Source organism: Podarcis melisellensis (genome assembly GCF_964234715.1).
Source record: "Podarcis melisellensis genome assembly, chromosome: 9".
Taxonomy (NCBI): domain Eukaryota; kingdom Metazoa; phylum Chordata; class Lepidosauria; order Squamata; family Lacertidae; genus Podarcis; species Podarcis melisellensis.
In genome coordinates, this window is record NC_138541.1 from 14866676 (window position 1) to 14879845 (window position 13170).

At 45.3% G+C, this 13170-nt stretch overlaps 1 protein-coding gene and 1 long non-coding RNA gene across 8 annotated transcripts in view; one reads left to right on the top strand and one right to left on the bottom strand.

Annotated features, from left to right (window-relative positions):
- Positions 1-13170, top strand: part of AFF1 (ALF transcription elongation factor 1) — a 149073-nt gene that overhangs the window by 26784 nt on the left and 109119 nt on the right. For 5 of the 7 annotated variants that reach the window (XM_081924797.1, XM_081924802.1, XM_081924799.1 and 2 more), the window contains exon 1: positions 11898-11941. The exons of 1 other annotated variant lie outside the window; for it this stretch is intronic. In XM_081924797.1, the coding sequence (XP_081780923.1) occupies positions 11913-11941 (29 nt within the window). In that variant the 5' untranslated portion in view covers positions 11898-11912. Of the gene's footprint in view, positions 1-3494; positions 3713-11897; positions 11942-13170 lie in introns of those variants that run through there. One more of the 7 variants, XM_081924801.1, reaches the window with a different exon arrangement.
- Positions 599-3182, bottom strand: LOC309377829. The gene is made up of 2 exons (XR_014171701.1): positions 3083-3182; positions 599-1171 (listed from the first exon to the last, which is right to left on the bottom strand). It is a non-coding gene; the product is annotated as an uncharacterized lncRNA (long non-coding RNA).

The window sequence follows — 13170 nt, forward strand, 5'->3', positions numbered from 1 at the left end:
TGTATTGCACATCAGCAATTACATTGTGTTCCTTGGGTTGCAGGATGTCTCAACTTCTGCTGATTTGCTAGGGAGTTGTTATGCTGAAGGAAAGGCTCCCAAGTTTACTTTAGCTCCTTCCTAGTTTGCTTTCTTTTCTCTCTCTCTCTGGGTGTTGTTGTGTGTGGCTGAGCACACGTTTATATCTTTGTTTTACAGGGACCAACTCTGTGTAGGGACTTTTGATTATCTGCTGCTCACCCTCCTTACTACTGACTTCCCTGCAGCCTTTGTAGATAAAAAGAAGCACCAGTTATTGCACTTTGTTTTAATGTATTTTTTAGCTCATCTATTTCTCCACTTTGAAATCAAGAGGCGATCAGATGTTCTAGGCTGCTTGCCTTCTCTGTGCAATAGGCTGCCTAGTTTGTCTGCTTTGCACTGCCCCGCCCCCTTCAAAATATCCTTTTCTCTTTTGGCCATTTATGCAGAATTGATACCTAAGTCTGTTTCTGGTTGTAAGAAAAGCCGTGTGTGAGAAACATTTCCTCATTGGAAAATATATTGGGAACTGAATGTGTACAAAACCCCTTGGGCTGCTCCACCATCTCAGCGCATATATTCTATCAAAATAGCGTTAATATGAAGCCATCACAAGCCCCATGCCCTGCTTCAAAAAGATGAGTTACAGGTCTCTAAAATCCCCCCCCCCCCAGTTTAAAACCTCACAACCTGCTTCCTAATCTGCAAAACATAATTTCCATTGTGACTTCTCTGTTCATTTGTATTGTTTGGCACGGGGTGTGCATAGACTCTCAAAAAACAACTATGTGCTTCAATAAATGAATTCTGCACCCAGTCATCAATTATGCTCACTGAACTAATTTGCATGATTTCCCTTTGTAATTTAGTTGTTTTGTATAATTTAATTAACCAGAAAGAAAAGGCTCTCAGAGCATCTTACAACAATCAATAGTAAGACAGTTTCCCCTTTCAGACTTAACAGCGCACAACCCACGACACAAAAGGAAAAGCAGTTGGGTGGGATGATGAAAAACAGCAAAGTAGTTCTCAGTTGCAATGTTTCTTGTAAGTGTTTTTTTCCTGTTAGGGAGGAGTCCAGCACCCTGTAGCTGCTTCACCTTTGGCCGATGCCCAGGAGGAGCTTCCCCCTCTTACTCCAATGTTCTTCCTAGGATGCAGAGAGATATTTAAATATTTACTTGTTCTGTGTAGGGGCAAGAAGTTATGCAGGGCACTGAAACATTGGCCAGTGAAAAAATTAGTTCACCCACCACCAGCTTTGGCTTTTAATTTTCAGTAGGCATTTCCTCTTTCAGATCAAATTGTCCTTATGCCTATAAGGACTAGAAACGTGTAGCAGCACTCTTGCACTCCTGAATATCGGTACATTTTTGGGGTAACATAACCAAAAACCTAGGGACCCGGGTGGCACTGTGGGTTAAACCACAGAGCCTAGGACTTGCTGATCAGAAGGTCGGTGGTTCGAATCCCCGTGACAGGGTGAGCTCCCGTTGCTTGGTCCCTGCACCTGCCAACCTAGCAGTTCGAAAGCACGTCAAAGTACAAGTAGATAAATAGTTACCGCTCCGGCGGGAAGGTAAAGGGCGTTTCTGTGCGCTGCTCTGGTTCGCCAGAAATGACTTAGTCATGCTGGCCACATGACCCGGAAGCTGTATGCCGGCTCCCTTGGCCAATAAAGCGAGATGAGTGCTGCAACACCAGAGTCGTCTATGACTGGACGTAATGGTCAGGGGTCCCTTTACCTGGCATTCATCAAGAGCATTTTGTGTTGAGTTACACTTCTTTTTGTAAAGTGGGATAAAGAACCATTGATGCATGCTGAACATGTAGTTCATTGGAACACAGAAGCAGGGATCAAGGAACAGAACACACCTCTGCTTCTGTTTTTTTATTTGCACAGAGTGCAAGCTATTTAACTGTTGCAGGCCCCTCTTTCTACCCACCAAAAGACCCACTAATTCTGCATCAAGTATGATTCCCCCATTCTGGAAGTAAGGAAACACTGGGTGCCCAATATGTAAGTCAGCAGTGTGATGCAAAAGCAAAAAAAACCAGCTAACGCTATTCTAGGCTGCATCAAAAGACGTATAGTGTCCCGATCAAGGGAAGTAATAGCACCACTCTATTCTGCCTTGGTTAGACCACACCTGGAATACTGTGTCCAATTCTGGGCACCACAATTTAAGAAGGATGTTGACAAGCTGACATGTGTGCAGAGAAGGGCGACCAAGATGTTCAAGGTTATGGAAACCAAGCCTTATGAAGAAAGGTTGAAGGAGCTGGGTATGTTTAGCCTGGAAAAGAGGAGATTTTATGACCATCTTCCAATATCTCAAGGACTGTCACATGGAAGATGGAGCAAGCTTGTTTTCTCCTGCTCTGCAGGGTAGGACTCAAACCAATGGCTTCAAGTCACAAGAAAGGAGATTCCAACCAAACACCAGGAAATACTTTTGACAGTGAGAGCTGTTTGGCAGAGGACAGGTCTCCCTCAGGAGATTGTGGACTCTCCTTGGAGCTTTTCAAGCAGAGGTTGGATGGCCATCTGTCATGGATGCTTTAGCTGAGATTCCTGCGTTCCCCGGGGGTTAGACTAGATGACCCTCTGGTCCCTTCCGACTCCTATCATTCTGTGATTCTGCATCGGAGCAGCGCCCGAGGGCGATCCCCTTGTGCCCACCTCACCATCAAAAGTTGCCAGCATCTTTCCACCCGGCGGCGCCGGCTGCCTCTTATCCGCGCGCGCCCCGCATTGCGCGGAGGCCAGCAGTGCCAGGCAGGAGGGAACTCCGTGTCCCGCCTGGTGCGTGCTTGTACATTGTGAGGGGTGTGTGTGTGTGTGTGTGTGTGTGTGTGGATAATTTGTATTTTGGCAGCGCTCAGCCGCCGTTCCCCCTCCGAGGCGGAGCCCCATCCGCGTGTGCGCTCTCGCCGCGCGCCTTTCCCCTTCTGATAGGCTCGCCGCAGCCGGGCTTGTCCATTCCTCCCGGAGCCAACCCTCCCCGTTCCGTCGCCCTTGACAAAACAACATGTCCATTTAAGGGAAGGCGGAGCGTACCACGCGAACTTTTCGCCGGGGGGGGCGGGGGCGAGGCTATAGGTGCGAATCGTTTCAGAACCGGCTCTCCAAAAAACAATCCCCTTCCTTCGTTGGCAAAGCGCAGCCAGAAGCGCACGGTGCTTTCGCCGAGTTGCCCCTCACCCCAGCGCCCCATAATGGGTCGGCTCAGAGGCCGGAACGGTCCGGAGCTCCAAATGGCCATTCAGTAAGCGAGCCCAGCCAGCCAGTCCCGGGCTTGGCTCGCTTACCTGTGGAGCAACAGCAGCAGCAGCGCAGCCCGCGAGCTCCGCCGCCTCCCCCTTCCCCTCTTCTCAGCTGGCTTGCAATGTGTCGAGCCGGACTGGAGGAGGCCCCCGGGTGCCCGGATGTCTATCCAAATTAGTGTCGGACTGAGCTAGCAGAGGGAGGGAGGGAGAGGGAGGCGTTACAGCCGAGGAAGCAGCAGTCTTTGGGGAGAAAGGAAGGGGGCGCGTAAAAGTGGGATTGCTCTGAGCCAGGGGCGCAGAGCGCAGCAGCAAATGGACAGGAAGTTTTTGGGTGGCGGAGGGTAGGGCAAGGGCGAAGAAAGCCTTCCGATGGCCAGGAGACGGTCGGCTTGCTAAACTTCACTATGGCTGCCCAGTCAAGGTAAGGATTATATATATATATATATATATTAGCCATCTACCAAAACCAAAACAAAACAAGATTTATGTTTGTTTCCCAGCTTCCCTCCCTCCCTCCCTCCCTCCCTGTTGTCGGAGTGTTTCCCCTTTTCATTGCTGCTCGTTCTTCGCCGGTTCTCTCTCTCCCCCCTCCCCTTCTCAAAAGTTTGTGCTCTTCAGAATTTTATTTAATGTTTAATTTGTTTCGAATCGGGTTGAAATGTATTTGGGTTTAAAAAAAGATAGCAAAGCTCACCAGCCCCTTGTTAAAAATCAAAAGACAGTTTTTTGTTTTTTGTTTTTTTAAAAAAGTTTACCTCTCTCTGAAAGGTTGTGAAACAGGAACCTCCTGGTATTTAAATGTAATGGTGCATTTAAAAAAAAATCCTTGTGAGGGAAGCAGTTGGAATCCTCTGATCTTATAAAAGCTGATCATTGATATCCCCTCTTGCAGCGCTTCCCTCTTCAACAGCCCCTTTATTGTAAAGGAAAGTATATATACTGATGCTGACACAATGGGTCTTTTTGTGTACGGATTTAGTATGCTTTCAGTTTTCTCTGGATTTCATGCCTTTAAAATGGTAGCTGGGCTCACTGTGAGTGAAATCTGCTGAGTAGGCAAAGGATGGAAATGGTCTGTGGAGCAATAAAAGGGGAGTTTGAGTGAACCAGAGTAATTATGTCTAGTTACTGCCAAATTAGGGGATGGGAGATGAATCCAGGTATGCATTTTAAAAATGGTTGTTCCTAATCACTTCAGATTACGGCTTCAGGGGAAAGGCTTTTTATTAGTGCTGCTGCTACTCCTTCCTCTCACTTCCCTAGGATTATTTGAGAAATCCCATGGCTAAATTGGGGGGGGGGTATCCACCTCACTATATTTGAAGCAGCATGATGAGTTTGGGATGCAGTTTTCTCCCCTTAAATTCACACCCACCAGGCTCCCACTGTGGTTCTCTTACCACCCTCCAAAAAAATAAATAAATCGGTACCCAGCTGACCTATTTCAAAATGATGTTTGGTGTTGCTATTAGTTGTGTAGATTCTTGGCTGGAAACCGGGAGGTGGGATTGTGGCAACTGGCAATGTGGGAGAAAAAAATGTCTGGTCGCTCCTGTGTGGGATAAATAGATGCTTGTATTCTTTTTTCTGGATAACTGCAACTTTCCTTGGGTAATGTTGGGCAATAAATAATGGGGAGAATATTGCTAATGGGCCATTGCCATAGTTTTGGAAGTATTAAAGCCCCATCTCTCTCTCTCTCTCTCTGCCAGAGTCTTTATGTTCAAGGTATAATTTGCTGGCCGTCTTCTAGTTTATAAAAGTGCCAACCTCAACTTTTGCCTTTAAGCGTGCACTGGCATAGTTTGGGAGGTTTGAGGGTGGAGTGAAGCGTTCTGGCTAAACTTGATTTGTATCGTTTAAGAGGCAACGTAATTGAACTCAGTCCTTTGTAGTGTCTCTATGATGTTTGGAGAACATAGCCTCTGATGCAAATGTCAGTGTTCTTGGTTGGGGTGGGGGTGGGGAATGTAATATGTGATACTTTAAAAACAGCAAAAATCGGAATACACTGATTTGACTTTCAACAGAATGTGTTGAGAACAGTCAGAGATGCAAGTGCTTGGAGTGTAGCTGCAACAAGGAATTCGGAATTGTTTTCTATGTGGTAGAATCCTCTGTTGTAGGAGAGGCTGTTTATGAAATCCAATCCAGAGAGTCTTGCTTCTGTTTGCCCTGCAGGTGATTGTGAGGCAGCTTGGCAGCAAAGCTCGGGAAGAATGAGAAACATTAGCATATGGATTCCTTTTTTCTTTCTTTTTTTACCTAGAAGAGAAACCTTTACCAAACAGATATAGTAAAAAATATCTACGCATTTTGAGCAGCCTGGTTCTTCCCACATGAGCAAATGACCGGGCATCTGTTAAACTGAATAGCATAGCTCTGATTTCAGTAAGGATGTTCCGCTTGTGACTTTAGCATGCAATGGCCTGCCTACAGGGTTGAGTCCTGTGCACAAAGGAAAAACCCTGCACATGCAGTTCTCTTTGTGGAATTGTGTCAGCTGTGACAGCGCCTTTTGGGAGGCCCCAAATACAAAGCGGTATCTCGGCGGGACTTACTATTCAGAAGTAGGTTCGGTTGCAGTTTTGTGCACATTTACCTGGGAGTAGCTCCTATTGAACTCAGTGCAGCTGTCTTCCAAGTAAATGTGTGCCTAGGATTTGGCAGAATTAGCTAGAGTAATTGTTTGAAAGGGGCCACCACTTGGGCTGCCCCTCACACCAAATATTTTTGGCCTGGTTTTACAGATACAGCAAAAGAAAGAGTACAAATTGCACCACTCCAAAATATTAACTTAGTTAAAAACACACACACAAAAAAACGCCCTGCAAGTAGAAAGCTAGTTGAGTTGGTGCCATATGGCCTCCATTTCCGATCATGTGATGCCTGACATTGGCAGCAGTTACAGGGGACTAACTTAGTAGCTGGGGACGCGGGTGGCGCTGTGGGTTAAACCACAGAGCCTAGGACTTGCCAATCAGAAGGTCGGCGGTTCGAATCCCCGCAACGGGATGAGCTCCTGTTGCTCGGTCCCTGCTCCTGCCAACCTAGCAGTTTGAAAGCACGTCAAAGTGCAAAGTGGATAAATAGGTACTGCTCTGGCGGGAAGATAAACGGCGTTTCCATGTGCTGCTCTGGTTCACCAGAAGCAGCGTAGTCATGCTGGCCACGTGACCCGGAAGCTGTACACTGGCTCCCTTGGCCAATAAAGCGAGATGAGCGCCGCAACCCCAGAGTCGGTCACGACTGGACCTAATGGGCAAGGGTCCCTTTACCTTTAACTTAGTAGCTTTGTGGGTTTGCTGGTGCGAGGGCCCCCCCTCCAAAGTGACATCATTCTGTGGTGAAAACGCTGTGAGCGACCCCCAAAGGCAGCACTTTTGCCTAAGAGCTTGCTCAAGCCTGGCACTAACCCTGACCCAAGTTTACCTCTCAGGTTTCTCCGTTAAAAAATAGTTGTCGGCATCCATCTGTCCGTGGAGACTATGGAAGAGTGTGCCTTTGGCGGTAAAGTCAACCTTTGGAAGGTTGCAGCGCCTGCTGTGGCTGTAGAGACTGATATGGGAGACAGGGAGAGACATGTTTTGTTGCAGCTGGGGCAGGTGAAGGCGTCCGGTTGTGCTGCTGCAGATGCACCATGGTGTTTCTTCAGAGAGAGGTTTCTCCATAGTGTGCTAGTTTTATGCTTAGGAGAATTCTTTTTTTTAAAAAAAAGCATGCTTTTGAAAATGCATTTGGAGTGGAACTGCCTCATTATGCCTTCCATTTCACAGAAGCTCTCTCCCTGGTTGCAAGCAGACAAAATTGCTCTTCGCAAGCCAGACTTCAGTTATGGTCTAGGAGTGGAACATGGAAATGGGAGAATTCTGACTAACTTCTTTGGTTAGATTGCTCAGCTTCTGCTTTGGTTTTGATTCAGGGGTAAAGAAGCAAATTCTAGGCATTTGGGCTGCAAATATCAGCATGCTATCCCAGTGCTTTGATACAGCCTGCAGTGTTCACATACTGAATTGGATTCTAGTTTCCCCCTCTCCTTCCCGCAATATTGCTTGAGTAAAATTAATCATAGTGTCCAGAAGTCTTAGAAACCTGGAATCAAATAACAGTGTATAGCAACCCAAAAATATTAAGCATTAAATTAAAATGGAAAACTTGATATTTAAAGTGACCCTGGTGAAGGGGAGAGGGTCACGGTTTGCAACTTGAAGGGAGTGATTTTCCAAAGTAAAATGCCACCCATGAGCATAGTCCTCAGCTCTTTTTGTCATTATGAGCAGTGAAATATTTTCATATGTGAAAGTGCAATTTGGGAACATCGCTCAATGTCCACCTCCAAGGCATCCTTTTTTTTTTAAAAAAAAAAGGCTGAAACTCTCATATTGAAAGTTGCATGAATCATGTCATTTATCGATGCAGATTTTGAATTAAACGTTAACCTGATGCAAATGTTGGGAAATTATTTGTAGTGCATGACAAGTTTTCCCCACAGCTGAATCTGTCTACTACTACTACTTATTTTAATGGAACATGTCCTATTGATGTTTAGTGATTGGCAGGTGGGTTGTCCCACCCACCTGTCGAAGTGGGCCCACTAGAGTTGGGGGGGACGGGACACATACTGTCCAATCAGGATTGAACTCCCCAAACATCGGCTGATGTACAAGCATTCTGTTCTTCACCAGATTTGGTTGTGTCAGCCAGTTCCCATGGCCAGGACATTGGGGCAGGGGGGCACGATTTCAGGAAAATTGCCTTGCGTGACAAAATGGGGGGGAGACAGTTCTGGAGGTCCATATTTGGTCTGTAGGCTGGAGGTGCCCCATCCCCGAATTACACTTTTGTTCCAGCTATTCTTACCACGGAATTGTCCCCCCCCCCACTAGATTTATTTCACCCATCACATGCAGTTATGTAGGAGCCTACTGCTTTTTTGTCCTTTTTTGCCTAGAGGTGTTGTGTACCTAATGCAGCTGTTTAACTACAGCCATTTGTGTCCCAAAGTAGCTCATGTGTGACTCTCTATTAAAGGGATCATTGAAGCTGTCAACTGAGTGGCGGTGCTTCATCCCACACAGCCTATATCAGTCTTTCCAAAACTTGGGTCTCCAGCTGTTTTTGGACTACAGTTCCCATCATCCCTGTCCACTGGTCCTGCTAGCTAGGGATGATGGGAGTTGTAGTCCAAAAACAGCTGGAGACCCAAGTTTGGGAAACACTGGCCTATATGGTCATTTTACTCTCGCTGTATCGGGAGTAATTATTCTAGGCTTCTTCTAAAGGTTATTATTGAGCTCGTAGGAGGATTTCCACAGGTTCATTTTGTAAGCCTCTGGCTGTTTTCTCCAAAGCTTAGTACAGTGGCACCTCGGGTTAAGTACTTGATTCGTTCCAGAGGTCGGTTCTTAACCTGAAACTGTTCTTAACCTGAAGCACCACTTTAGCTAATGGGGCCTCCTGCTGCCGCTGCTGCACGATTTCTGTTCTCATCCTGAAGCAAAGTTCTTAACCCGAGGTACTATTTCTGGGTTAGCGGAGTCTGTAACCTGAAGCGTATGTAACCCAAGGTACCACAGTACAGTGGAACCTCGGGTTGTGAATGTGATCCGTGCAGGAGGCCCATTCGCAACCCACAGCGTTTGCAACCCGCAGTGCCACGTCTGCACATGCGCGGGTTTCGATTCTGCGCTTCTGCGCATGTGCAAAGCACCGAAACCTGGAAGTAACCCGTTCTGGTACTTCTGGGTTCGCCATGGTGCGCAACCTGAAGCATCTGTAACCCGAGGTACCACCTCTAGAAATTCATTCTGATTGTGCATATAACTGATAGAATTCTGCAGAATGGGGTATGAGCGTGTGAAAACAGTCCAGATCCAATGATCCACAGATGATGGAGTTGTCAGGCGCCATCATGGCACCCAAGTATCTTGACTTGGTTGCAAAAGGTGCTTGGCGCCTGGCTAATTTCGAACACTGCGAGCATGTTGCAGTATATAGGGGACGTTAGCCTGGGTAGGCTCCAAACTGCAGCTGCCAAAAGCAGACAGGGTCTCAGGTGGTTTCTAAAGTAGAACTCTGTATATATATTGCACTTAACTTCATTTTGTGGGTGACTGCTGTACAAGCAGAGAATCTGATGTTCAGGGCATCCACCCACACTCAGGGAATCTTCCTTGAATCTATACAGCAAGTAAGGACAAGGGAGAAAAAGAGGTTGAAAATAGCTGAGAGGTTTTAGAAGCCAGATTTTTAGGTTCAGTTGGAAATGGTTGGGAGGTAAATTCAGAACTCTGTAAAGTGTCTTGAACCCTCTCCTATTGCCTCTGTTTCCAGGGCTGTGCATATTGCATTTACTTTTTTTGTTTAAATTTAAAATGTGGGACTGTGAAATAGCCATTGAAAGGCAGGGGATACACACACACATGTATACCTGTCAACATTTTTTGCAAGAAGAAAAGCTGAAATTCCATTTCAGTCCTGTATACAATCAGAGAAAGTGTTGCTGCATTCATTGGGGCCTTTTCTCCATTAAGCATGCATAGGGTTACAACTTCAGTGACCTTTGTAAACTAGCCAGTTTTAAGCAAATTTCCCAGCCCCTGATAACAGGAAATTTCTCCTTGATGGTGTTGTTTCCCCTACTCCTTCCCACTCAATGTTGTTTTTCCCTTCTCCTTTTCATATTTGCATTTTGTGACCTTCTTAAAACTATTTGTGGACAGGCAGATTTCCCAGCTCCTGATAACCAGGAACCCGGTCTCTACCCCTGTTCTTGAGATGTCAGGAGGCATTGCATATGCTTTTAAACTTTTATTTTCACAATATTGAGGTCTAGAGACGTGATACACACTTTCCATGTATACTAATTTCTGGGTTTATGCAGTATATACTTGAGGACCTCATACAACCACAGTTTTCTCCCTGAGTGTCCTTTTTTGTTTGTTTTCTTTTCCCCAAATCCTTCCTGGGAAAATATATCAAAGTAACAATAAACACTTTGTTTAATTTCAGTTCTTCACATAGCAGAATTTGATTGTATTCAGAATTTGCAATGTGAAAGCCCAGGGGTATGGAAGAGAAACCTTTCTCCCTAATATATATATATTTTGCACTTTCCTTGCACAACGTGTATCTGCATTTCTTTATCCAGACAAACAGGCCTACACAAACATATTTTATTTTCTCGCATCAAATGTCTTAAGTTCTCAGGAATCTGGGATTTCCCCCAACCATGTGGACAAAATCTGTATGAATGCTACAAGCACCAAAAAGTGCTCGTTCCACAGGGTGTTGAAAATGTATGAAAACTAAGGCTGTGTACATACAGTACATTCAGAGCACATGACACCCCCCAAAGAACCCTGGAAACTGTAGAACACCCACAATTCTCAGCACCCACAACTAACTACAGTTCCCAGAATTATTTGGGAGAAGTTATGTGCTTTTAATGTAACGGTGTATATACGACCTAAGTCTCCAACAATTGCAACGAGAGCCCGGTGCATGAGTGAGGCAGACATTTGCATCCACCCCACCAGCGCAACATCAGTATCTTTGTTAAAAAAACACCAGCTTTTGGGGAGATGTGAATAGCAGAAAAAACGGGAAATGGATGGCCCTTATTATCTTGAACAAGTCAAAGTAGCTCTAGCTGCAAAGGATTAGAAATGGCCGCTTTCAGTAACGCCAGGGCTTACAGCGTTTGAACTGTGCTTTACATATTAACCTGTGCGCTCCGTTTAAAGTTTCCTTGAGGTTTTGTTTTATTAGACTGCTGTCTCCAGGTGAGGGCAAGCTGCTGAACTGGTTTTTGCTGCGAGTGCTGGGCTGCTTAGAGGGTGAATCTCTTAGCTGGCTTGCACCAGTATGGTTCTCCCCCCCCCCCCCCCAAATCCCCTGCACTGCCCCTGAGCCTTGGGACATAATACATTGGATAAATTATTACACAAAAGCTGCAGGCCTCACGGGGGAGGCTGTGGTGGGTAGGTGGATGGGAGAACAGTAGGTTAATGCATTCTGGTATTACTTTTAGATTACTGCAGTGACACTATAATCGTAGGAACACAGAGTTGATCTAGATGGGTGTTTTCCAGACTTCTTCGTTCCCGTATTCTGTGTTGCAGAGGACTCTGGGAAAACGTACAGGGGTTCATATTGGGCCTCCCCACTGCTCCACATAAATCGAGTTAAAATGTATTCCAGATAACTTCCAACATTCCTCTGCAGCTCTGCTTTTACAGATTTTGTGCTTTGCTGCAGGTATTGGTGGGGAGGGGGTGAGTGAGTCATCAGCAGGAAAGATAAAGGTGTTGTGTGACCTTCTTTGTGTGATAATCAGGTTTATCTTTTAGATAACACCCAGTGGCAAAAGCCTTGGGGGGAAATGGTTATGTTGAGGAATGGGGGAAACTTGGCCAGACACTGTTGAACCACTGACCATCTGCTTCATCATCCCTGACCATCAGACACACTGGCTGGAGCAGATAGAAGCTGTATTCATAATCTAGAGGGCCACAGGTTCTATCTACCCTTGGCTCATGGTCTTCAAGACAAATGACTTCTTAACTTTCTGTTATTCGGTAGTGGTAGGATAATAACGTAGTTTTTCTCTACGTGAGTTGATGCCTTTGGAACAACCTTCTGTGTTAAGGTAGGTGAAGACTCGCTTTATAATCCAGATCTTTGGGGAGGTAATATTTATAATTCAGATCTTTGGAGGTTTCATATGTTTGATTTGATGCTGTTGCCTTCTAAGTTTTTATATGTTTATTTGTTTTGTTTGTTAATTGTTACATTTGATTTTGAAGTTTATGGGTTCCCACCTTGGGGACACTTTGAGTGAAGGGTAGATTAGAAATATTGTAAGTAAATTATATATACATATTCTTGAGTATTGCAAGAGGCTTGTATAATCAGAGGCGTGTTTGTTAGATTCCCAACTAAACAGTAGTTGCTATTACCAGTTGGACCTACTGCCTCTCTGTGTTATAGCAAAACCTCCCACTCTCTGCTAGTTTGTGGCTAATTTTCACCATGTCGGTGGGTGAGATCTTGCTACTAATGCAGGAGCTGGTCCTCAGACCTGGGGGATTCCAGGTGCACAAATCCTTTGCTCATTTAATATTGATTTTTTTAATAAAAAAAAACATCACCGATTCCCAGCTTCAATGCTTTCATTTAATGTTTAAGAAATCAATTGGCATTTCCGAACTTTACCTTCCCATCTGTAAAGTGGGAATAGAATTGTTGGTAGTTGTTTTATTGCCCATTCTGAGCATTGCGGATAGAAGAGTTAGTATGCAGAAAAACAAGATTTACTGCATAAAGAGCTTCAGGCTCCCTCTTCAGAATGCTTTCAGCTCGCGGCTTTTGGACGGTTTCCTTCCTTCTATTGTTCGGATATGGAGATTATTTTTCAGAGCTGGTAAAACGGGGGAGAAAAACACCTGCCTGGATGAATGAAAGACTCTGACATAAAGAAGAGGGAAGCATGGATTTTAATGAATGCAGATGGCTCCTTTCCCCGCCTCCCCGTGCTTTCTGATTGAATCCAGCTAGCTAATGGCACTACGGTAGACTCTCATTATTACCTGTAAAATATATTCTCCAAAAGGGAGGCGAGTGAAGTAGTTCTAAGGAGTGCCGTTAATGTATAGCCCTCATTTAGGCTTGCAGGATGGGGGAAGAGTCTTCAATTACCATGACATTCTCTGCAGCAGAGTACTGCTGCATGATGATGTGTTAACAGCACACTGCCTCTATTGTGAGCTGGCTTTCCAATCTACCTGAATGATGGCTGGCGGTGAAGAATCCTGATTTCAGTGTCGGAGATGGACCGAAGGTGCACAATTCAACGCTGACGTTTCTCTGTAGAGATTT